Raw genomic sequence first — 23557 nt, forward strand, 5'->3', positions numbered from 1 at the left:
AGCGACTTCAAGCGGAGGAAAATAAAAACCGACAGATTGGGTAAGCGTGTTGCCCAACTGTTGTAACAATTCTTTTAATTTTTTTATATTCTCTTTATTACTGTGTTTTCAAACCATTAAAAAAAACCTTTCCTTAAGTCTAAATTAACTGTGTTGTCAACATGAACAACAATTCCCCAAACCTCGCTTTTGAGGTGGTGACTAACCCACAGGAGAATGAGTGAACCAGATGCAGAAGCACTTATTTTTCTTGTTTGAATTACAGAAAGAGCTGTTGTAAACAACCCCATAGACTTTCCGGTAGAGGAATGAGACTTTTATTTTGAAAGGACTCTCACATCTGTTTTTCGTGTCGGCCGTATGGTACTGCTATATTTGAAAGAAAAATAAAGAAAAAGGGTTAATAGTTAATAGACCTGTGTGAGGCTAAAAGCTATTACAGTGTTGATAATTTACGAGTTTATGAAATGTATTCTGACAAAAGAAGGAAATAAAGCAGTAAGTTCCATGTATCCGGTACACAGGTCAGGTTGGGAGAAGTGTTTTTCTTTTCATTAATTGGCATAGATGGCTCTGGATTAACCACATTCTTGTTGTTAGAGGACGGACGTCCCCGGTGGTGGTTGAAATGGAGCAACAAACATTATTCAATTACATCAGCAGGTGCCGCCATGGTAGAACTACAGTACCACCTACAGGTGCTTTGTTTGTACCAGGTGACGGCCTGCAGGTAATGTGACAGACGTCTGTAAAACTGATTTTACAATCGTTTTAACGGTTGCATGACAGATAATTTGGAAACATGAAATCCTTACTTACATCCCTACACATTAAAATGACTGATTTATAGAAATTTCAGATAACAAATTGAAATAGTGACTTTAGTTCTATTTTATAGATTTTTTAGAAAAAGCGTTTAAACTTTTAATTTTAAATGAGATTGTAGACCTTACCATCCCACATATTTCTCTTCAAGAAGTCAGAATTTTGACCACATTTAAATTGATGTATAATTGTGATTATTTATTCTAAAATGTTTATTCCCCATTCCAGTCTTCTAGGCTTAACTAACAAGATGAGGTGAAAGTATGCTTGTATTTATCAGCCTTCATCTGTTTTCCGTACCATCTTTGGTCATTTCATTATTTTGTGTAAATTGTATATTCCAGCTGAAGTTTGTCTGTATTTGTAGATGTTTCCATTAATGTCACATTGCTTTGGATTAGGGACAATTCCTCAGGACCAAAATCTGCAGAAATGCAGACTTGTGTTCATGCCTCAAAATGTTTGCAAGGAAAGACAACTATTTTTTTTTTTTCTTGTTCCAGCATTGTAAATTCAGAGGTTTCTTCCCACCAACTACAAATTGTCATTTCATTACCCGTTTATGTGAATGAAGGACTTTACAATGAGCCTTGCTGCCTAAACCGTTACTTGAGTTAAACGTTATAGGAAATTGAGCTGTAGTAATGCGCCCCCCAGTGGACGTGCACAAACAACACTGCTGCTGAAACCACAAGTGAGAAGCTTGACTTTTAATCCTTTAATCCTAAATAAATAATAAAATCTCTTATTAAATGATCTGCTCATATGTCCGCTCCCAGGTTTTAATCATTCACCATACAAAGGTACGCCAATCACTTGCTAAACATTTTCGAATTGATGAATGACTCCTTCTGAAGGCGAGTTTTATTTTGAAACTCTCCACGGGAAGAAGTTATTCTAGCCGTCACCCATTTTTTCATCTAGGAAGGAATATTTATTCACCCGAGCCCGTTAACGTGATTTGAGTCTGTTGAACAGCCCCCACTATGGCTGTGAACCCGAATGCTAGGATCGTGGTCGTAGGGTGCGGGATGTCGGGCGTGGCGGCGGCGCACCGCCTCGTGCGCGCTGGGTTTCACCAGGTGCGCGTTGTGGAAGCGGCAGCGAGAAGCGGCGGAAGAGTCCGGACTGGCAAACTGGGTGAGCGACCATAAGGGGAGACTCAAACTTTGATCATCTTTTCTTCTGTTTATGCGAGTCACCCGAAAACACGTTTCTTTAATGGTTTCTTTATTGCCTCCCAGGAAGTTCAGCTGATAGATAATAAAGAGTATATAAAGAGCGCGGACAGAAATACAAACTGCTGCTCGCACTATGACTACTTTCCAATGGATTTCGTGACCTTACAGATAAAAGTATTGTTTTACCTGATTCAAAAATAATGTGTTAGTTCTGAACTATGAGCAGACCTAACTCGGTCTGCTGTGTCATGACGCTTACTGATAAGAAGAAGCTGAATACGTTACATAAACAACTGCAATAAAATTGCTTCCGAGGCACAAAAAAGGCTCTGTAATAGTGTGCTTCTTCCTTTCCTGCAACTCCATGTTATTTCCACCTGCAGGGGATAATATTGTTGAAATAGGAGCAAACTGGATCCATGGACCCTGCGAGGAGAACCCTGTGTTTTGTCTGGCCCGTAAGTACAGGCTCCTGGACCCCAAGGCCCTCAACCCAGAGAACCAGGCCATGGACGTCGGAGGACATCCCCCTTATGTCCCCAACGTTTTCTGCAGTTCAGGTCAAGTCAATTTTATTTATGTAGCCCTTTATCACAAATGTTGCATAAATCTGCATATGACAATCTGCATAAGGATAAGGTACAGTTTGAAACAATTTTTTAGCAGAAGGGAATTTAAAAAAAGATAATGATTTATTGACATATGGACGCCGGTCTTTGATCAATTACATAATAATTGATAATTAAAGTGCGAGATTGTAACCTAGTAATATTTTCCTAACTACTCTGCTTTGTGTATAATTTTCAGGTCGGAAGCTGAATGCTGAAGACATTCATTGTGCTCAGGAACTGTTTGCTGAGTTGTTGGATGAAAGTTCAAAATTTGCAAGTCAAGGAGGAGAACCCTGGGCCTCTGTGGGAGATTTCATCCGATCACAGGCACGCTTTTCAGAATAAAATAATACTGGTGGTGTGTTTGCTCACCACCAGTATGTGAGCTGCATCCAGCTCACGCGTTAGTGATAATAAACTCCAATAGATTGATGGCATCTTGCATGAAGTAACAGTTTGTCTTGATGCCTGGTGCAGGTTCAGCAGCGAGCAGCAGAGAAGTGGAAAGGTGTTGATGCAGCCACCAGATCTCTGCGCCTGTGTATGATCAGCAACATGTTGAAGTTGGAGTGCTCCATTAATGGGGCTCACAGCATGGATGAGGTGGGCCTTGGGGCCTATGGCCTATATAAAACTCTTCCCGGACTGGACTGTACATTCCCTGGGTTTGTACTCCCAATATTGTAGCATCTAACAATTTTTTCAACAATCAATTGCATTCAATCATTGTTTTCCTTCATCGTTCTCCATGAAATCCTCCTCCAGGGTGCTTCACCCTTGTCTGGCTCACAGTGCACAGTGCACCCGACCCAGAGACTCTCGCCGGCGAATTGGCAGCACATTATTCTGTTGAGCACACTTGAACATACTTTGCTTTCTCAGTGGCTATGAAGGTGTGGTCCAGAACCTGATGGCGGAGTTACCCAGCGGTATAGTGGCCTACAATCAGCCTGTTCGCTGTGTTCACTGGAACAACACGGAGAAGAGAGAAAACCCTGTGATGATCGAGTGTGATGAGGAGTCGATCGCTGCTGATCATGTTATCGTCACGGTGCCTCTAGGTAGAAATGCGTACATTCTGCAATGAAAAGGGGATGAAATGTTGTAATTGTGCTGCAAAACTTTTTAAACCACTTATGTCAAGAGCACGTCGTCAGGCTTTACATTTGTCACTTTCATTTCTAGTTTTAACAAGATTTGATCACAGATGAGTGTAATACCGTTTTCGGAGACCTAGTTTAAAACTTAGATTCATGGTAGTCAGTACTGAACACGACCTAACTTGTCCTGATTTGTTGTGTTTGTCCAGGATACCTAAAGAAGCACCATTCCACTCTGTTCCATCCACCTCTCCCTCTACACAAGCTGCACTCCGTTCAGAGACTCGGTTTTGGAACAAACAATAAAATATTTGTGGAATTTGATTCGCCGTGGTGGGATGCTGACTGTGAGGTCATCTATCCTGTGTGGGAAGATGAGGTGAGATGTCAACAAATAAAGGTGTACATCTACAGAAAGAGTTTGTAACGTATGCAAACATTTAAACTGTCGGTTTCATCTCTTGTCGTGATTCAGGCTGACATGGTGGATCAGGTGACAGATATCCCAAGATCCTGGATAAAGAAGCTGTGTGCCTTCACTGTGCTCAAACCCACTGAAAGGTCGACAAAGGCTGATGCTTGCCCCGCGTTGTTTAGTCTTCACGAGAAAATAACTGGTAAATCCATTGATCTGGAATACAGTCCTAATGTGCCTCAACTTTCAGGTACGGCCACGTTATGTGTGGTTGGATCGCTGGACATGAATCAGAGTATATGGAGACGCTGTCTGAACAAGAGGTCACACTCACCGTCACACAACTCATCCGCAGATTTACAGGTGAGGTGAATGAGTTCCAAGCATCTGGCAACAGTTGTCTGTTCAGAAGTCATCACTTCCTCCTTAACATCTTTGTATTTTACAGGTAAATAAAATTCACACAAAACTCATTTTAAAGTGTATAACTGTGTATTTAGGAAACCCTACCGTCACCCCAAAGAGGGTCATGCGCTCCCAGTGGTTCCACGACCCCTGGACGTGTGGATCTTACAGTTACCCAGCGATAGGCTGTTCGGCACAGGACCTGGAGAACCTGATGGAGCCGCTCCCAGCAGAGGGATCACCGTCACAAGTAGCCGCACGTCCACCCTCCAACACACATGTTGGCACTGAGCTTAAACACCCATTCCCACTTAATTAATCGAGGTGTAACACTCTTAAACTATTTGGTGTGTTTCAGCCCCTGCAGGTGTTGTTTGCTGGAGAGGCCACTCATCCAAACTACTACTCCACCGTCCATGGGGCTCTTCTCAGTGGGTGGAGAGAGGCTGACAGACTCATCTCTCACTACTCCTCCATCAGTCCACCTGAGCGGCTGAAGTCAAATCTTTGAAATATTGATTACATCTTTGGCTAAAATCGACATGTTTTTCAAACTGAGTTGATTTTAAGGATTGTGGAGAGCTGCTGTTTATATAAAGCGGTTCCCAGGCCAGAGAAGTGACATACTGCTGGTCTTGTGTTGTTCACTGGTGTGGACAATGGAAGCAATGGACACAGTAAGGAAATTGTTATATACGTTAAGGATTTTTAATTCCTGAAGAAATCAAATCAACTTTAAAAATCAAACAACTGTTGGAATCAGAAATTATTTTAGATTAAAAAAAAATGATTTTAGGATTAGTTGATTTCTGCAGTTGTGACCTTTTTTCTTTGCTGATTTTTTTTTCATTGAATGTAACATCAGATTATATTGTTTTAATATAAAAATGTTAATAAACTATTTCAACATTTCTGTGTGAAGTCAATAAGTTAATGTATTCCCACATGTATGTGTAAAACAATCCTAAAGCTTCCATATTTAACAATTATATTTCACAATTATGTTTGTAACTGTCTTGCATGAAACACACTTTCCAATAGAACAAGGCTTTGAACAGGAGAGTCTGGAATAATAATAACACAAAGTTAAAACTGCCTCATTGACACAAACTACTCAAATATTTAGTCAGAAAAATCATGTTGATGGAGGTTGGGAAACACCACTGGATGATGGGTTCCCTTAATGAACAGCTATCTTATTTAATCAGAAGAGCATGTAAATGTGTAAAATTAATTTAAAAATAGTCTCTGGAAAGAGACACAAAGGGGAGATTCAAAGATATCGATGACAGGAAATGAATATGACGTTTGCCTATAAGGTGACATAATTTGATAGCATCAACTTTTTATCCTGCAGGTGGCAGTAGCTCCATCATTCGCGTGTCCACGAACGAAAAAGTGGAAGAAGAAGAACTCCCCGGAACCATGTCGTTTGACGGGTGATTCGAGTCGGGACGTAAACAGTGAGGCACACTATCAAAATGTCCTGCACGATACACTGTCGCTAGTCGGTCAAATTATTTCTACATCCAGAGAAACAAAGTCCAGTCGAACAGCAGACATGAAGCTGTACCGCGCGCTCCGTAATGTCGGCTCGTTCAGGAACGTTTTCGACTTCGGTGGACGGGACGTGGCTCATTGGTTCCCAGGACACATGGCTAAAGGTTACCACTTTGCTCCAACTTATCTAACGAGTATTTCAAATCGCGCACACGGGATATACATGTGTGTAAAGCAAATCGTTGCTGTTTATTTAATATAAGTTGCTGGTCACGTGACTGGTGTAATGATAGTCTCCCCTGACTGTCCGCAGGGCTCAAGCAGATGAGAGCCAACCTCAAGAGTGTCGACTGCATCGTAGAAATTCATGACGCCAGAATATCCTTTTTGTTTTTCTGATTATACTCTGCGGAAAGTGGCATCCCGTTGTTTGTTACAATTGTAAAGTATCTTCATGTAATTGCACAGTTACTAGAGGTCAAATCCGAAAAGCTTTTTCTTTAACGTTATGGACATCCCCTTCTCTGGAAGAAACCCTGTGTTTCAGGAGTCTCTGGATGTCAGACCTCACCTTTTAATTCTAAATAAGATGGACCTTGCAGATCTATCCAGCAAGCAGGTCAAAGGTTTTTATGCTATTGTCACACACACATCATATGAACGTGATTTATAAATCACTTTGATTAAACGGCATCTTTACGTTTGCCCTGCAGAGAATCCTGAAGAAGCTGGAAAAAAGTGGAGTGAAGAATGTTCTCTTCACTGACTGCTTAAAACAAAGAGATGACAACGTAAAGAAGGTAAAGGTTATCTTTTTAACATTTGACTGTTGGCAGATGTCCCCCCTGATATAAAATTATGAATGTGAAAATGATTCATTTTTTTCTGTAGTTGGTGCCACTGGTGGTGGACATTATTGACAGCAAACCACGCTTTAACAGAGATGAGGTAGGCTTCCTCCAGAAAGTTTTATGATATACTTTGGCGTAGTGAGCCTTCCCTCCTCCACATGGAACCATTTATTTCCAGTGTTTTCCTCACTATTTGGTCATTAAAGTGCTGGCGTTTTCTGTGCTCTGACCTCGTCGTGTGAACCTTTCAGAACACAAATTATTGCCTGATGGTGATCGGAGTGCCCAACGTGGGAAAGTCTTCTCTTATTAACTCCCTGAGAAGAACAAACCTGAAAAAAGGTTTATTATATTATTATAAGTAGTTGAAAGTTGTCAGATGTTGATTCTGTATAATCTTCTCCTGGGTAATATATATTTGGTGTAATTTGACACCATTTTCAGGCCGTGCATCTCGAGTAGGGGGGGAGCCAGGTATAACCAAAGCGGTACTGACAAAGATTCAGGTGAGTGTAAATCGGGTGTTTGTCACTGTGTATGTTTGTGTGTTCATGGGCTCATATTGTGTGTCCAGGCCTCTGCAAGGTATGAGTATCAGTCTTTGTCATCAGGTGTGTCAACGACCCATAATCCACCTGTTGGACACACCGGGAGTTTTGCCTCCTAAGATTGAGAGTGTTGAGACGGGCATGAAGCTGGCTTTGTGTGGTGAGCAGAAAAGGATTATTGCTCTTTTCTTTCACATTTAACATTTACTCTCATTTAGGAAACGCCGTGTGGAAACTGTCATACTGTGTTCATTTGTGTCACATTTGTCTGTTTATGCCGTTCTTCCTACACACTCATCAAATATTGAGATATTGCTTCCTTCCTTCTCCAGGAACTATTCTGGATCATTTAGTGGGTGAAGACATTATTGCTGACTACTTACTCTATTCTTTGAACAGACTTGGGAAGTTCAGGTAGGATTTGCTGAACATTCATATGGTCGGTGTATTCATCTTGCTTCACATTAGGGGTGACACGATATAGCATTAATAATGTTAATTGTGATTTTGGAAATGTAATATTGACATCCTATTACTCATATAATAAAATTGTGTAAAATCATTTTATATATATATATATATGCAATTATGTTTACAGACCCTCTTTTTTGGCCAAAAGAGGCAAATTGTAGATAGAGAAATAGAGAAAGATACATTTTAATGATAGCATCATTTTAATCTCATTTTCTCTATATGTCACAATGATAGATACTACTTGATATTACTGTTAATGTTTACTGTATGTGCTTAAACGCAGTTATGTAGAAAAATATGAGCTTCAAGAGCCAAGCGATGACATCCAGCATGTCCTCAAACGCATTGCTGTACGACTTGGAAAGACCCAACGGGTCAAAGCCATTACTGGAGTGGGTAAGAAAGTGCTCCCACAACCGATGCTGCATACAGAATAAGTGATTCAACATCTTTCAGTTTAATTGAGTGAAAGGAATAAAATTACTTTTTTTTTTTTAAATACCATTATTATGTCCTGTCAGAACATTGTGATCAACGTCATACATATAAAGTCTCGTGATGGAAATTTTTGTCTCTTCAGGAAATATCACCATCACTGTCCCAAACTACTCAGCAGCAGCTTACGATTTTATAAGAACCTTCCGGAAAGGAGAGCTGGGACAAGTAATGCTGGACTGACCCCAGGCATTTAAATGAAGACTGTTTTGGGGTTTTACCTGTTCTCTGTACTTGGAAGAATTCATATTTAACTACGTCCATACAAGACCTTACGTTTTTGATATATCGGAGACGGGATGCAGTCAGTTTCTGGGTGATGTAAAAAACACTGTATCCTTTGCAAATAAAATGACTCCACTCTATTCAAGTAATTTATTTTTCCTCAGCTTTGATTTTAGAATTCACAACACAGATATCTGAAATGGTGTAAACAGTATATTTATCAGCAAAGACAGTGAAAACAAATATTTTAGATAGAGTGCACTTATTGAAATGGAACAGTCTGTTGCTCCTGAGTGATCACAGCAGGCAAAACACTCCTCTGGAATGAGGGGCCGAACATCAGAGACACAAATAACAGAGCAGCAGTTTAATTGCTAACGTCCCTCAAAGCAAAGACCGTCTGAGAAATTCATTTTCTAAATTGCAGGTGTTAAAAAAGGGCACAAATTGCACTGAAATTTGCGATGATTGTGACATAAGGATAATTCTCTGATTTCCCTTCTCTTTCAGGCAATCAAAAAGGACAGAGGGTGTAATGTCCTGATTTGTAAAAGCCCCCTGAGGTTATTTTGTGATTCGTGAGAATGGGTTATATAAATAATATGTACTTAACTACCTCTATAAATAGATACTCGCAATACATCCAGTCAAATTTAGCAGAAGGCAATGAAGAGAAAATACATGGTTGAGGTTACAAATTGCAATTTTCTTTTTTTAACAAAAACAACAGCAGGGTTCATTTCAGGTGCAGGATAATGTAAATACCACCAGGTGCTTTGACTGATAGAGAAAACTTTATGGAATGACTTCAGTGTTGCATAAACTGTTGTAGGTCTAGGCTTTATATTTAGACCCAAGTCTAATAATATGTACACATGATTTACTGCTGGCTTGCTGAGGAGGGATTCTGGTCATTCAACGCACCTTTTTGGCGATTCAACAAAGTTTGGCAGTGCTGTTTACTTGGGTAGCTTCCGGTTTGATTTACACTGAATTAATTCTCTAATTGTTCTGAAGCTCAAACCCAATATCTGTCAGACGCACATATTTTGTTCTTGTAGTGACCTAATGTACATTTGTTCATTGCTATAGCTGATGATGGTTTTTTTTTGTAATGATTGTGTCTTTCCACCACTAGTCTCTCCAGTGCAGGTTTCAAGCCAGTCCTGAACATTATACTCAGCTCCAGGACAGAAACACAACCCTCGACTGAACCACTAATTCATCCTAGAAAAATAAGCAAAACATCTACAGTATACTGTCCATTAAAAGTCCATATTTGGGGGAAAATGTTGCAAGGATGATAGAAACCAGTTGAGAGAGAGAAGATCCATTCTGTGTGGAGCTTGACATTAGTGCATCAAAGTAATTGGTGCTGTTGTAGTAATCCAGATCTTCGTCTGAGCCGTCGGCCTTGCTGCGCCGGTATGCAGAGGCGTACCATTTATCAGCTGTTAATGCCACTGCTGCTCCAGCTGCTGCAGCACTCGCCACCCTCACAGGGGACGACCGGCCCCTGTAGCGAGAGCGGGTCCCACCACTGTGGGGGCCTCCTCGGTAACCTCCAGCTTTGGGGCTCCGGGAGTGGGAACCTCGAGAGGAGCCCCGGGACCCTCCTCGCCCGCCCTTGGACAGCACCGGCTCGCAGAGGAAGGCAGAGAGCAGCAGGCAGGTCCAGCATGTCGCGACCACCTGGTTCATTCCTGACATCTGTGCACATTTTAGACCGAACGTTTAAAGTCTGAAAATGGGGACATTATACATCTATACTTTGTATGTAGTAGGAAAACAAATTGTGGTCTGATTTTGGATTAGCAATGCAGATGCATCAATGCTTTCTTACTAATCATTTTTTATTCACATTTCCAAACATCACCGTAAACCGGTGTGACATAATATGCTCTCTATAGCGGTCAGATTGGCGTATTTAGGGGTTAGTATTGCTGGTTATTAGACCCATTTATATGTTGCAGATTTCCCTCTCCATTAAAGTAGGTCAGTTTAAAAATAAATATGCTCACCATAGAACATTAATGTTAAAGCTTTCAGCATATGCATGAAGTAACATTCCTTGGATGAAAACCTGGCTTGCTTGTAAATACATACGAGGCCATCTTCGTTATTATTGAGTTCTAACGGAACGGTGGGAATCCTCTTTCATTTCGTACAATGTAAAACGTTTTGCAACAGCATACATACGTGATGTTCATTTCACGATATTCTCATAAATTAGCCATTACGCTATGTGCAGCCTGCGGGAAGCATACACCATGTACGTACTCATATACACCCACGTCCACCGACATACTGCCTGCAGCTTACCTTGTTTCCGTGTGATTTTATCCTCGCCTGTGTTTGGTCTCTCGGAGGAAAGAAAGGGGATTGTCACAGACGATGCTGCGCGTGCATGTAGAAAACGGCGAGTACGCGCAGCACACTCCACCAGGCGCGTCTAGAGAGCGTGAAATGCTGGGATAGCGTCAGATGAGTCAATGGCTTCACGTTCATCTTTTTCTGGATAAAAAACTACCGTTATGTTGAAGCTTATGAGGTCAACTTCAACATAAAATGCTGCTCATGGTGTTGGGGTAGTTTTTTTTTTTCCTCAGACATTTTATGAAGACGTCTGAACTGCAGCCGCCCACCACACACTACAGGTGGAGGAAGCACCTGCAGTCTACTGCCAGAGACTATGGGTAGAGGTTTAGCCTCTAAGGTGTCTGCCAGTGAAATGCAAGAAGGAGGTTGAGAAGGTTTCGGAACTAATGAAAACAAAAATTCTACTCCTCAGACACCAGGTGGCAGTAACGCAAGTTCAAAAAGGCTGGGGATGAAAATGAAAAAACACCAACAAAGAAGAAGAAGGAGCCAGCAGAAGGAGCTTCCGGGGACATTGAAGCAGAACCGTCCCTTTGCCCGCAGCCTCCTGTCGTGAGCGTCATCATGGCTTTCCTCTGCAGAAGTGCGGCTTCGCTGCTGAAGTCCTCGCGAGCAGCGCCGGCCGCCATGTGCGCGGCGCGCGGCTACAGCGCAGGTGCGTGTGCGTGTGTGTGCGTGTGCGCGCGACTGTGCGTGTGTTTAAAAACGACCGCATTGTCGCCTTGTTGCCACAATGTCAAAGCTGCGTCACTGAATGTGAGTTTGCGAACTGCCCGCTAAGTTTGTGTTTATTCAGAGGTGACTTTGCTCTTCAAAAGTATTCAAGGCGTATTGATGATTTTAAAGTCTAATCCTTGAGGTGCTTCACAGCAGTCAGGGTGATTTTGCAACTTTAAGACATTGTGAAAGAGACATGTATTGGCATCCATCCATATACACTGTAGTAAGGAACAGGTAGTTAGTCAGGTGATTGGGACCAAAGCATTAAACGTTCAGGATGAGTAACGTTCTCTTTCACCACCTAAAAATAGAAACATTGTCTAATGTCACTATGCAACAAGTTGCGTAACGCACAGAGGTGTTTAAGAATTTTACTAATCTTAATGCTTATTTATGGTTCCACTATTCTTCTTCTGTGGTTTTTACAGTACTTACGAGGCTCATTTGCTCATAATGGTCAACTGTGGCCGTATGTTATATAATGCTTAGAAGTAGTGGCAAACAGTCATGTGTTTAAATGTTATTTACGGCCATATTGTCCCTACTGGTTTTCTGTCACTGTTTCCTTCGATTTGTGGTTAAAAAGCTCAGAAATGTTTTCAACTTAACCCTGTGAGCCTTGCAGAAAGCTCAAAGTCTTCTCTTACCGTCAGTGTGCTCTCTCCATTGCAGGTGGTCAATACGAGTACATCTTGGTGGAAAAGCGAGGCGAGAAGAGCGATGTGGGTTTCATCCAGCTGAACCGGCCCAAGGCTCTCAACGCTCTGTGCGACGGGCTGATGAGGGAGCTGGGGGAGGCCCTGGACGCCTTCGAGGCCGACGGCGAGGTCGGCGCCATCGTCCTCACCGGCAGTGAAAAAGCCTTCGCTGGTGAGGAAACTTGAGTGTGTGTGTGTTTGTTTGTTTTAAACGCTGCATCAGTTTAAGCACCGGCCCTGGTGTCTTTCAGCCGGGGCGGACATCAAAGAGATGCAGAACCGGACCTTCCAGGAGTGTTACGGTGGGAACTTCCTGGCTCACTGGAACAGAGTGTCCACGGTGAAGAAGCCCGTGATTGCCGCTGTCAATGGATTTGCTGTGAGTGTCTTTTTATGACGTTTATTTATATAATTTATCTTTTTAATTTTGAGCACTAGTGCAATTTCCAACAGATAATGAAATATCTATCTAAAAAATTGTTTAAATAAATAAAATATGGAAACAAAGCTACCACCAGGTGTTCTCGAAACAAATAAAAACTGAACTTGTTCTCAAAATAATAGTAACTAAGGATTTAAAAAATATATATTTTCCACTTGATGTTATTTTTTCCCCAAAAGGTCCATTATTAGGTGGACGTCCCACTATTAACTTATCACGTCAAACCAAAAAGACTGTCTTCGTACTTCCGGCTGTATTGTGTAGGTGTTTGAAACTGTATTTTACCAGTTGAGGATGCATCAAGTATAAAAGGCTTATGAATCAGCGACGCGGGAGACTAGTTCCTGCTTAGTAATATATTTTCTGTTCCAGCTCGGCGGAGGCTGTGAGCTGGCGATGATGTGCGACATCATCTACGCTGGAGAGAAGGCTCAGTTTGGGCAACCAGAGATCCTTTTGGGGACCATTCCTGGTAAAAACCCCACTTGCGTCTGCTTACCCTCCTGCTCGGGCTCCACCTCCTTGTGCCAAGGTTACCAGGTTCTTGCTTTGGAGTTGATGATGTCGCTCTCCCTGCAGGGGCGGGGGGCACCCAGCGTCTGACGCGTGCGGTGGGCAAGTCCCTGGCCATGGAGATGGTGCTTACAGGGGACCGAATCAATGCACAAAACGCCAAGCAATCAGGTAACGAGGGATTGAAAGAACGTTTACTTGTAACTTGTGTGAGTATCGCACTAAACCATCTTGAGGCGCTGAGTGTTGACTTGAGTATTTCCATTGTTTGTTGACGTTGTGCTCTGTCTCTACTAGTTGAGGGAAATGTTTTGCTTGTTTAAGTCACTACAGGTTGCTCTGCAGTTTCAGATTTGATATGAAAACGTATCTATGATATGGCTTTGTTTGCCATGTGACACTTCTCTTTCAGAAGCAGTGACTTGGACACAGGCCCTTATATTAGACCACACCAGTGTGTGCTTGTGTGTCCCTTTTTATAAACCGCTGCGTCTTTGTGTATAAATTACACTTAATTCTGTAACTTTGTGTTTGACTTGTAGGTTTGGTGAGTAAAATCTATCCGGTGGACCAGTTGGTGACTGAAGCCGTTAAATGTGGCGAAAAAATTTCTGCCAACTCCAAACTGGTCTGTGCCATGGCTAAAGAGGCTGTTAATGCTGGTGTGTACTTTTAGTTTCTACTAATATGAGGAACGTCCTTAAACTGAATACTTTTTCAATTCGGTTTGACTTGTTTACTGTGTGTGATTGCAGCTTTCGAACTGACTCTGGCTGAGGGTAATCGTTTGGAAAAGCGCTTGTTCCACGCCACCTTCGCTACAGTGAGTGGTGGAGCCCATCTGACAGGGAGTGACAGGGGGTCGACTCTGATTTATGACAGTGCAGTAAAATGTATGTGTCTCGTTTTCCCTGCAGGATGATCGTAAAGAAGGCATGACCGCATTTGTCGAGAAGAGGAAGGCCAGTTTCCAAGATAATTAAAAACAAAAGAGCTCGACCAAGGACGCAAAGTCAGTCATTTCCTCATCTGCAGTGAGGCAGAAGTTCTGATTTGTAGTGGTTCGAAGGAGATGTTTGGATCCGGAAGTGGCACTAAGTGATTGCAGTGAAGCTCCACCTGTTTGAACACTTACTCTGCTCGTGAGTATTCGGTAGAAATAGTCTTGATGATTTTAACTGACTTTGCCTTTTCATTTTCACTCAAATATTTGTCCTGCATTTTGAAGGCCTCTGATTTTTCTGTACATTTTGCAAATAAATCTCTCAAATGGGTTTTAATGCAGTTACTAAGGCGGTGGAAGATGTTTGGTCAACGGATCACGTGATAACCCTGAAACCTGTATGTATAAAGTGTAATAGAAATTCATGTAGATCTAAGGTCATAATGTTGAAAAAAAGACACATGGTCATATTCTTAGGTCAAAATAATGAATTAGGAGACTAACAATAGTAAAAAAAAATAGTCCCATTATGCATCAAACCATAAAGTCAAAGTATGTCAAAAAAGCCAGTAAGTCACTATATCTATGCTACTGTAAACATTTACATTAAATGTTTTTCAATTTATGGAATCGGCATTCAAGAAATTCATTTTTAAGATAGGTTTTACATTCCCATCCCTTTAAAAACAAAAACAAATGTTGGAGTAAATAAAACATGACTCGCGTTACAGGTGGATTCACTTCACCCACCATTCGATCGACGTGTAATCCCACTCTGCATCACCTGGTGGAGCTCTTCTGTTACTCAAAGACACAGATGGATCCAGGGGGACTCTCACTTATATCGGATGGAGGACTGAGCACCTGATATCTCCAGGCCATTTCTCTCTTGCTGCACAATAGTCAAGTGAGCATCATTGGTGTTGCATAAAAGGTGTGGCAGAATCAAATTACTTTGTCATACATGGGGGCGGGATAATGTTCAAACAACAAAAGACTGACGACAACAACAAATATCTAAGTTACATCTCTCAAATGACGAAATGATATTTAGAAAGTTTGTAGAACAGCTTTACTTTATCAAGGGATCTCTAGTCAGACCACGTTTGAAGTTGTTATGCAGTGTATCTGCTCAGCTTAAAAACTATTGAACAGGATTGCAGCCTGAGACGTCTCTTTCTGAAATTCTGAAACGATTTGACAAAAAACTAATTCGTGCTTTTCTTTTGAGTTAAATATCAGAAACGTGTTTTCTGATTTCAACATATCAGTGTTTTCAAAATGATATCAGCCTGGAAAGATTGTACTCATGACACACATGGCCAAAACACATGAGCACCACGTTCTGTAGGACTGGGTGTTGAGTGATAACTTCCAGTTCTTCGAAAAGCCTAACATTTTTTCATTTAATTTTAACTTCCCAACAGTTTTTAAACTTTCATACCAAATTTACTTGAACTCTTTGCAAAATGTGTCAGTGCAGTGCAGATTTATGCAGCATCAAGAAAGGCCTGATTTTATAATCTTATAACCAATAGTTATACCAATCGATGAAATCTTGTTAAAGATAATTATAGTGTGATGCAAAAAACGCTTTTTTTTCTATTTCAATAAGTCAAGCCAATAAGCTATTCACCGATTGTTGAATATTTAGAAACACATAAAATGATGATTTTGACTTGGAAAAAAACAAAACCAGAACAAATTTGGTTAGTGAGCGCTTTCTTACGCCGCTCCAATCATCGCGCAGCACCATTTCTCTCTCTGATCTTCACAAGGCGGCGCCTCATATATTCACAAGGCCATGGCCTAATTGATTTTTTTTCTTTCAATATTCCCCCGGAGCTCGCATTCTTGTCAGCTCCCTGGAACCAAACTTGTAAAAGGAGAAGAAAAAAAAACTCGTCTTCTCACTCTGCGGGGAAGCACAAAAGTCTGCAGAGAAGGTCCAAAAAAAAGCCCCTCTTTGAGAGTACCGAAAGGTCAAAATAATAAATGTAGACTCAATTGAGCCTCTCCACACTGATAAAGGGGGCAAAACGTTACATTTTGGCACTGCAGACCCTCATAGCGTGATAAACTCATTTAAAGCAGGCGGAATAAAGAGGGAGCAGCATGGTTCCACAGAGGGAGAAAGGGGCTTTCACGCTGGCAGACAGGCCTGACTCCTGCGGGGCCTTTTTCTCCGGAACTGCAATGTCTCTTGCCTCTCATATTCTCAAATTGCAATGCCTTTGTGCCACTCCGTCATGGTGACTTTCTGTTTTTTTTGTATTGATCAAAAATGTTTTAAAATAATTTCACGTCACATAACCTGAGCCTAAGCTTGGAATTATTAATGATTCGCACCATCCCGAGCAAAGTAGGGTCAAAGGGTGATTTTGGATCGAGAAATCATTCGCGTTGTATCATTGACTGACTTTTAACAACCATATCTATTATGCGAGTGGTAAAAAATTAAATCCATTTTTCTGAGTTATGTTTCCAATCAGAATACAAGCCCACATGGTGACACAGTTGTCACGTGTTTGCATACCGTTTCCCACCTGAATCCTCTCACCTGTACAGAGCTTACAGAGACCACTTCCTGCATTGTCACCTGTTGGAAATGCACATACATTTCATCTTTGGTTATATAGTTGATGATAAACAACAAAAGGACGGCCCCAAAAAGAAGTCCATGTTAAATGTACAGCTTAGTGGGAAACGGTCTGATCCCTTCCTGCACAATTAGTACAAAAGACTATATTTTAGAGTATAACTTTACACACAAACTTATCAAGGCCTGTAAGAGGACAATGGATCTCCTCTTTAATAATAACAGCAGCTGTATAATAATTGTAAATTCAATAAGCTATAAAACCACAAGCCTGCGATGTTCAATGCTGCACCTTGATTTTTATGAAAGACATTTTTATAAGAAGATCTCTTGCTTTTTACTCCTGTTTTTAGAACTTGAGCCATGGAAAGAATTCCTCAGCCCTTTTTGTGCCACCCGGCTGAAAGTTTCACGAATGAAAGGCGGATTTTATCTGACAAATAAATACTTGCATTCTCGGCACCAGAGACTGTCGGAGAAAGGCGTTCACTGGTGTCTACCTTGAACTATGCCCACCCAAGGGTGTCAGAAACAACACGCACCGAAAATCCACTGATGCAGAAGTCGGACTAATGACACAACCCTATTTCATAGCTCGATATAGACAGGCGTTCATGCCGTTGGATCTGAAATAATTGTTTGAATGCTTGAATAATGTAATAATATTTGAATGAGATTGATGATTCGAACTATTTAAAGAGCTACACTTCTTTAGTTGTGAGTCTACGGTGCTGCAGGTATGACATATTTATGTAGGCCAACCCTGGAAGTTAGCTTTTCATTTCTGATCATTTTTTGCTTTGAAGACACTAAGTGTTTATGATCATTTCACTCTTCTTCACAAATGAACACCACTTTTATGACTTTTGAAGGACAAATCCGAACAGCGACCGGGGAACTTTTCAGAATTGACAAACAGGGTATTAATGACAAACGTCAAAATATCTTGTGTTAACCGAAAACCTTATTTCAGTAATCAAACCAAAAACAAACAAATATGAAACAGTGCAAACACACATTCAAACTAACAGTTAGACATAAATAAAGGCAACAAAGGAAATCAATGCTTGAAATAAAATTATGTTATGTTGATATAATATTGAGCCAACTGGCACATGGCTCTGTTTTATTATTTTATGCAAAATATAAGATAAGTGTCAAAGAAGAGGAACGGCCCAACAATCCGACCTGTGGGCTCTCGCAAGCCTCCTTCATTGAGGCAGCCGTACCGTTTGCCTCCACTCTGCGCTCTCCATGGCGGTTTCATGTCAGATCAGCAAGACCACACATGAAACGTGGAAAACATGACATATTCACTAGCAGGAAAGGACATATAAAAACGTGTCTACAAATATTACAGTGACTAACAGTGAAATGTGCTTAACCCAGTTACTGAAGGATTGCACAATCTGAGAATCGTTTCATCATACAATCTTTTCAAGTATTTTCAAAATCAACATCGCAGAATTTGTGCATGTCATGTTCAAATGGAGAGGAGACGTGCAGGTTGAGGCTGTGTCCCTCTCCATTAAAACAGGGCATGCTTTAATTTTGCAATTCTCATTATGAAAATGCTTGAAATGATGCACTTGAAATCCAATTTATAGCACAGATCAGAAGATAACCCTTCAAGAAACAAGTCAATTACCCAGACGTCCTTGGGCCCAACCTCAATTTTTCTCTACCTTTAATCATTGACGTTTTCAAAGTATACATTTTATTATGACAGTCTGAACACACGTGGGCCCTCCTCTTCATTTACCTTTCCAACGTCACATCTTGTCTTGTGGGTAGATTTACCTCGGGGTAAGTCAGCATCCAATTCAAGTTCACAATGGGCTCAAACACTCACAATGAAGCGTGAGCGCGCATTGGGATCGGGAGCTAGTTATTACCCAACACCCGGAAGAGCTAAAACCCTACGCGTGCTCGCGTGTCTTACCCCGAAACGAACCCGGATGTGAGGCGCAGCGGCGTCTTCTTGGACTCTCCTCTCCTCTCCGCCCTGTCGTGGACAGCATGGTCGTGCTGAAGGGAATCCCCTCGGTCTTATCTCCCGAGCTGCTGTACGCGCTCGCTAAAATGGGCCACGGGGATGAGCTGGGTATGATATTTGATAGCACACACGTGACCTTGGTCGCCTCGCGCTGGCTGTTCTTGCGGCAGCTGCACAGTTGCAGCGTGCACGGTGCTTTTAGGGCAGAAGGCTAATCCAGTTTGAGACCCAGTGTAAAGAGTGACCGAGCAGAACTCCCAGCGTCATTAACCTTTAAACTGGCAGAAGCCACGATGTGTCATTCGGTTATTCATTAAGTCATTCAATGACTTTGTTTTTGATTTGTTTTTCTCAGTTCTTGCTGATGCAAATTTCCCATCATCTTCCATTTGTGCCTGCGGTCCAAAAGAGATAAGAGCTGATGGTATGTTAATACATCTCTTTGGAAATTAAAAGGGTACCAAGTGTATTCAATTACAACTGCTTCCGATCTTCATGTAGGTTTAGGAATCCCACGGCTTTTGGAGGCCATTCTGAAGCTGCTGCCCCTGGACACCTACGTCCCTTCTCCGGTACAGGACCCATGAATCATTGAATGAGGTCTTGTGGGGGGGGCAATAAGGAGTGGATAGTTTTGTTATAATGAATTGGTGTCTCTGCTCTTAAAGGCTGCAGTCATGGATCTGGTAGAGAGTGACAAACACAGATGTTTAGCTGTCCCTGTGTGGGACACCTACACACAGCTCTTGGGTCAGGCGGGGTGTCAGGTAAAAGGACGGAGTCACATATTAAAGAATAGCCTCAGATTTCTTTTTTTACCCTCTTGTATGTTTATTTCTGTTTGCATGTAGTCTCCCCTTGAGAAGGTGGAGCGGTTTGCTTTCTATGAGCGGGCCAAGAAAGCCTACGTTGTCGTGGCAACAGGGTGCGTATTTTGGCTGCCTTCGTTGGATTTGTTGTACCTGAATGTTTCATTCGGTGTCTTGACATTTTACAGATTTGAATTATTCGTTAATTATGATTTGCACAACATAATGCTTTACAATCCCCACAACAGACAAATGATATTGTTTTGTCTGCTCTTTCTTCTCAGGGAAACAGCACTGTATGGAAATGTGATACTGAAGAAAGGGGTCCTCACTGCTGAGCTGCTACAGTGACACACAGAAGCTATTAAAGTAATGACGATTTTAGTAACAATGAAAGATGAAATTATATCTATGGAAAATCAAGAGAGTGTGCACATTTTTGCATGAAATTTATTTTCAGGGTTTTTCCGTTTCCACTTCAAAACATTGTTCTTATAATCTCTGATAAAATATGTTTAGATGTAGCAGAAATGAACTATTGCATGACCAATGAAATACACAAAGTCTTTGATGTACAAATGTGTTAAATAATAACAATTTATGTTCATTCGTTGAGACAGTTTAATGAAATCAAATGACACTTCTTTACTAATTTATTTTCCTGTGTATGGTCTGAAATGATAGGGATCTTCCCAGGATGAGTGGTTGAAAGATCACTGGTGGTAGAGATGGTCCAGATCCTCCTCTGGTTGGCTGTACCTCCTCTGGGATGGGAAATTAACAGGAGCGACAGCTTCAGTATCCTCTTGGTGACCGGTGACTTTGGATAGGTCTTCGTGGTACAGGGAATCCATATCCTCCTCTGGATGAAGGTGAACTCTGACCTCACTTCCCCCCTCGACCTCCTGCCTCACCAGCTCCATCTGCCCTGGTAAACCCTGGTTGTCACGGTGACGCAGCCCGTACTCATTCTTCTCTGGTTCAGGCTGAGCAACGCGGACCTCTTCACCAGCATTGTGTCCAGCAATTAGTGGAGCTAGATACACGTCCAGCTCCTTCCTCGCTTGGCGGTAGACTTCATCCCAGTCCTTGATGTCATCTTTAGCCTTCTCGAGTTCCTGATGGTTCTTCAAGTGGGTAACTTCCTGCCAGGGTTCTGCCTGGATGTCAGCAGCAGAGAGGGCCTCCAGGTTTTCTTTATGACGATTGAGGAGATCAGCCATTAAAGGATGGTACAGCTTATCCAAGTCTTCGTCATCCTTCAAGGGTTTTGTGTCCTTCCAGATCATCATGTGAGGGTCGATCTCATAGTGAGTCTCATCCATGTCCTCAGGAGGCTCTACTTCCATGCGTCCTTCCTTTAAGGACCTGAAATAATAAAAGACAATCTAAGCCTGCATTTCCTCTGTCTTAGAGACAATTACTCTCTGGTTTAGTTACAGGAAATTACAACTTACATAACCGTATGCTGGAATTCTCCATCTGTGAGTTCATTCTGAGAAAAGAGAACACACATTGCATGAATCATGTCCAACATCCAGACATGCTTGTCATTTTAAATTCATTAGGAAAATGATTTGTAGCTGTAGACTCCCCAGTGGAATACATACTATACACATACCCAGGGTTTGTATGGCTTTGCGCTGATGCCAAGTATCAGACAAACACAGACTGTCAAAGAAAACCTACAAGTGAAGAGAATCTGGATTAACGTCTAGATTTCAACACAGTGACAGATATTATACAACAGATCTTTAAAAAGTCAAAGAAAAAAAACATGCACTCTATACATGTTTACACAGGTTAGGAACCCTTGTTGGAGATCCATAGCATTCTTACCTGAACATGTTGACTGCTTTCAGCTCAACTCTTTGGCTCTGAATGAGTAGTTACCCGTCCACTTTCTGAGAAAATGAAGGACCAAAGTTCCCTCAATAAACCAAGGATAATTTGTTGACCTTTGTATCTTCTGAATACACATGTCCGCTGTAAGTATTTCACTTCCTTAAGCTACATTTTGTAAACATTTAGCATGACAATTGCTGATTTTACACCTCATTTTGTCATTGAGTTAAGTGAATGTGTACTTTTTAATGTATATATACATGTCCTGATTAAGATCATCGTGACCCTTGGTTTAGTTCACCCATGTTATTTTACCGTGATTGAAAATGTAACCAGTTTTACAACTACATTAATCTTCCTTTTCAGCAATCAGTGATCACACGGTTATACAAGTCTATGGCCTTCAAGCTGAGGTTGACATATCTTCTCATAAATCAATTATCTAACTGTAAATGTTTCTTTAATCAGCCCCATTAACCAACGTTACTGAGGTTATCCAGATAAACTGTGCTCAAAACTACAGTAAAGATACAAAGTCAGTCTTTGTTTTTGTACTAGATTATGTAAGCATCAAATTTCTAGAATTTGCCATTTAGCAGTACATGCACCTTTAATAATTGCCTCGCTTTCATTTTTGAAGCAATTTTAAGGGTTCAGCGGTGCCTATCCAAACATATTTTAATTTATTATAAAAAATAATTGGTACAGCCCAACAAAACAAATTAGCCTCTGAGGGTTTTTGAACAGCATCTTCTGTCCTGAAACCCTCACATGATAAAGGCCTTCGACGAGGAGAAGGTTTGAAGGCAGGCGATTGGTCTGTGATCTCAGTGCCAGCCACAAAGCTTACTGCAGCAATTATTAGCCAAGAGAATATGCCGCTGTAAAGGTCCCTGTTTCACAATAAAACTGCCTATGCCGGAATGATACTTACAACTACTTTAATGGATACATTGTGGCCAAACTGAAAACAAATTGAGACCATGGGAATCTGTAAGTTGCTTTACACAGGTATTAAAAAATGTAAATGATTCAACCATAACATATAGACACTGAAAGAATGTGATTTAATGTCAGTGCAGCGTCTGGCAGTCCCTCTGTCACGTAGCTCAGGTTAGCGTTTACTTCATATGAGACTCTTCACTGCTCCCCTTTCTCTCTTCATACAACAGTAGGAGGTTCATCATTAAGTTAACATATGGGTTAATAATGTCTCATGACAACAGGATTCTGCACACACACAAGACACTGTAAGGACAGACACACTACACACTTCATTCTCTGTTCAAGGGATGGCTCCACTGTGTCTGCTGATTATCTGCCCTCTCTATCAGATCCATATGTATAAGTCCAATGTTACCCCTTGACTAGCCCGCCCCCCTCCCCCCCCCCCCCTCCACTCGCAGGTCACGCACTGGTCTACTGTCTTCTACCCCAAAAAGGAGCCATCTGCAAGCAAATGCTAGACCCCCCTACAGTAGTTAGCTGAGCATTGGTTTTGCTCATTCTACTCCACGCTTAGTCAGACATTTTGCATAGATTATTTTTTGCTTTGAAATTGGACTGCCTTCATGAAGGTAATCATCTACACATGTCTGCCAGGTTCATAATGGTGACAGACATCCTGGACAAAGGCTGATGGACTGACGGTGAGGAGTATGATTTGAGCCAATGAGGCTTGATGGATAGAGTGTGCTGTAGCTTCTACCGCTCTCTTCCCTCCCTCCCCACTCCCCCCCAAGTGTCCCACGCACATGAGTAAATCACGGGAAGGCCAGAGGCCCTGCAGCTACCAGCACAGATGGACCACAGGACTTTGCTCCCTGAACTTCTGATGGCCAGTAAATGAGTAGCTCCCCATCAGACGGAATTCTGCTGCAGCCACTCCACTGAGGTGATGAAGGGACGGAGAGTTTAAAACCACGGTGGTACTGGAAGAAATATTTAGAGAGGTTGTTTTAAACAAAGAGCGCCGTGAGCCAT

General features: G+C 41.6%; 6 protein-coding genes across 7 annotated transcripts; 4 read left to right on the forward strand and 2 right to left on the reverse strand.

Moving 5' to 3' along the window:
• The first annotated feature begins 1702 nt into the window (after positions 1 to 1702).
• On the forward strand, positions 1703 to 5436 carry paox (polyamine oxidase). The gene is made up of 10 exons (XM_037466467.2): positions 1703 to 1965; positions 2390 to 2566; positions 2814 to 2944; positions 3095 to 3282; positions 3500 to 3678; positions 3927 to 4096; positions 4193 to 4278; positions 4383 to 4495; positions 4633 to 4787; positions 4896 to 5436. The coding sequence occupies exons 1-10, from the start codon at positions 1812 to 1814 to the stop codon at positions 5046 to 5048; spliced, it is 1506 nt and encodes a 501-aa protein (XP_037322364.2). The 5' UTR covers positions 1703 to 1811; the 3' UTR covers positions 5049 to 5436.
• A 508-nt stretch (positions 5437 to 5944) lies between these two features.
• On the forward strand, positions 5945 to 8770 carry mtg1 (mitochondrial ribosome-associated GTPase 1). The gene is made up of 11 exons (XM_037466030.2): positions 5945 to 6201; positions 6351 to 6415; positions 6552 to 6656; positions 6751 to 6837; positions 6929 to 6985; positions 7140 to 7230; positions 7333 to 7394; positions 7500 to 7596; positions 7769 to 7850; positions 8194 to 8306; positions 8491 to 8770. The coding sequence occupies exons 1-11, from the start codon at positions 6099 to 6101 to the stop codon at positions 8586 to 8588; spliced, it is 960 nt and encodes a 319-aa protein (XP_037321927.1). The 5' UTR covers positions 5945 to 6098; the 3' UTR covers positions 8589 to 8770.
• sprn (shadow of prion protein) lies at positions 8767 to 11377 on the reverse strand. 2 transcript variants are annotated; one of them, XM_037466033.2, is made up of 2 exons: positions 10953 to 11377; positions 8767 to 10340 (listed from the first exon to the last, which is right to left on the reverse strand). In XM_037466033.2, the coding sequence occupies exon 2, from the start codon at positions 10338 to 10340 to the stop codon at positions 9879 to 9881; it is 462 nt and encodes a 153-aa protein (XP_037321930.1). In that variant the 5' UTR covers positions 10953 to 11377; the 3' UTR covers positions 8767 to 9878. The 2 variants fall into 2 exon arrangements, with proteins under 2 accessions (XP_037321930.1, XP_037321929.1); XM_037466032.2 differs by lacking the exon at positions 10953 to 11377 and adding an exon at positions 10652 to 10946.
• A 90-nt stretch (positions 11378 to 11467) lies between these two features.
• Positions 11468 to 14656, forward strand: echs1 (enoyl CoA hydratase, short chain, 1, mitochondrial). Its single transcript, XM_037466031.2, has 8 exons — positions 11468 to 11664; positions 12402 to 12599; positions 12679 to 12806; positions 13242 to 13341; positions 13449 to 13553; positions 13925 to 14044; positions 14138 to 14205; positions 14300 to 14656. Exons 1-8 carry the CDS (start codon positions 11574 to 11576, stop codon positions 14363 to 14365), a joined length of 876 nt encoding a protein of 291 aa, XP_037321928.2. The 5' UTR covers positions 11468 to 11573; the 3' UTR covers positions 14366 to 14656.
• A 4144-nt stretch (positions 14657 to 18800) lies between these two features.
• On the forward strand, positions 18801 to 21684 carry fuom (fucose mutarotase). Its single transcript, XM_037466442.2, has 7 exons — positions 18801 to 19028; positions 19276 to 19344; positions 19422 to 19492; positions 19589 to 19687; positions 19772 to 19845; positions 20014 to 20098; positions 20414 to 21684. Exons 1-6 carry the CDS (start codon positions 18944 to 18946, stop codon positions 20078 to 20080), a joined length of 465 nt encoding a protein of 154 aa, XP_037322339.1. The 5' UTR covers positions 18801 to 18943; the 3' UTR covers positions 20081 to 20098; positions 20414 to 21684.
• Positions 20168 to 21627, reverse strand: si:ch211-217g15.3 (uncharacterized protein LOC368914 homolog). Its single transcript, XM_037466441.2, has 4 exons — positions 21569 to 21627; positions 21351 to 21414; positions 21187 to 21224; positions 20168 to 21097 (listed from the first exon to the last, which is right to left on the reverse strand). The coding sequence occupies exons 1-4, from the start codon at positions 21574 to 21576 to the stop codon at positions 20443 to 20445; spliced, it is 765 nt and encodes a 254-aa protein (XP_037322338.1). The 5' UTR covers positions 21577 to 21627; the 3' UTR covers positions 20168 to 20442.
• Positions 21685 to 23557: the final 1873 nt, after the last annotated feature.

This window comes from Pungitius pungitius, chromosome 13, assembly GCF_949316345.1.
Source record: "Pungitius pungitius chromosome 13, fPunPun2.1, whole genome shotgun sequence".
Lineage (NCBI taxonomy): Eukaryota > Metazoa > Chordata > Actinopteri > Perciformes > Gasterosteidae > Pungitius > Pungitius pungitius.

Excerpts from the sequence above, each read along its gene's own strand:
- mtg1 (XM_037466030.2), top strand. The coding sequence starts at position 6,099 with ATGAAGCTGTACCGCGCGCTCCGTAATGTCGGCTCGTTCAGGAACGTT. Across the intron at positions 6,657-6,750 it reads CAGATCTATCCAGCAAGCAG|AGAATCCTGAAGAAGCTGGA; the intron begins GTCAAAGGTTTT and ends TTTGCCCTGCAG. Across the intron at positions 7,395-7,499 it reads CGGTACTGACAAAGATTCAG|GTGTGTCAACGACCCATAAT; the intron begins GTGAGTGTAAAT and ends CTTTGTCATCAG.
- si:ch211-217g15.3 (XM_037466441.2), bottom strand. Across the intron at positions 21,225-21,350 it reads CAAAGCCATACAAACCCTGG|AATGAACTCACAGATGGAGA; the intron begins GTATGTGTATAG and ends CTCTTTTCTCAG. Across the intron at positions 21,098-21,186 it reads GAATTCCAGCATACGGTTAT|GTCCTTAAAGGAAGGACGCA; the intron begins GTAAGTTGTAAT and ends TTATTATTTCAG.
- fuom (XM_037466442.2), top strand. The coding sequence starts at position 18,944 with ATGGTCGTGCTGAAGGGAATCCCCTCGGTCTTATCTCCCGAGCTGCTG. Across the intron at positions 19,029-19,275 it reads GGGCCACGGGGATGAGCTGG|TTCTTGCTGATGCAAATTTC; the intron begins GTATGATATTTG and ends TGTTTTTCTCAG. Across the intron at positions 19,493-19,588 it reads ACACCTACGTCCCTTCTCCG|GCTGCAGTCATGGATCTGGT; the intron begins GTACAGGACCCA and ends CTGCTCTTAAAG.
- paox (XM_037466467.2), top strand. The coding sequence starts at position 1,812 with ATGGCTGTGAACCCGAATGCTAGGATCGTGGTCGTAGGGTGCGGGATG. Across the intron at positions 1,966-2,389 it reads AGTCCGGACTGGCAAACTGG|GGGATAATATTGTTGAAATA; the intron begins GTGAGCGACCAT and ends TTCCACCTGCAG. Across the intron at positions 2,945-3,094 it reads GAGATTTCATCCGATCACAG|GTTCAGCAGCGAGCAGCAGA; the intron begins GCACGCTTTTCA and ends TGCCTGGTGCAG.
- echs1 (XM_037466031.2), top strand. The coding sequence starts at position 11,574 with ATGGCTTTCCTCTGCAGAAGTGCGGCTTCGCTGCTGAAGTCCTCGCGA. Across the intron at positions 12,600-12,678 it reads CAGTGAAAAAGCCTTCGCTG|CCGGGGCGGACATCAAAGAG; the intron begins GTGAGGAAACTT and ends GGTGTCTTTCAG. Across the intron at positions 13,342-13,448 it reads CCTTTTGGGGACCATTCCTG|GGGCGGGGGGCACCCAGCGT; the intron begins GTAAAAACCCCA and ends CTCTCCCTGCAG.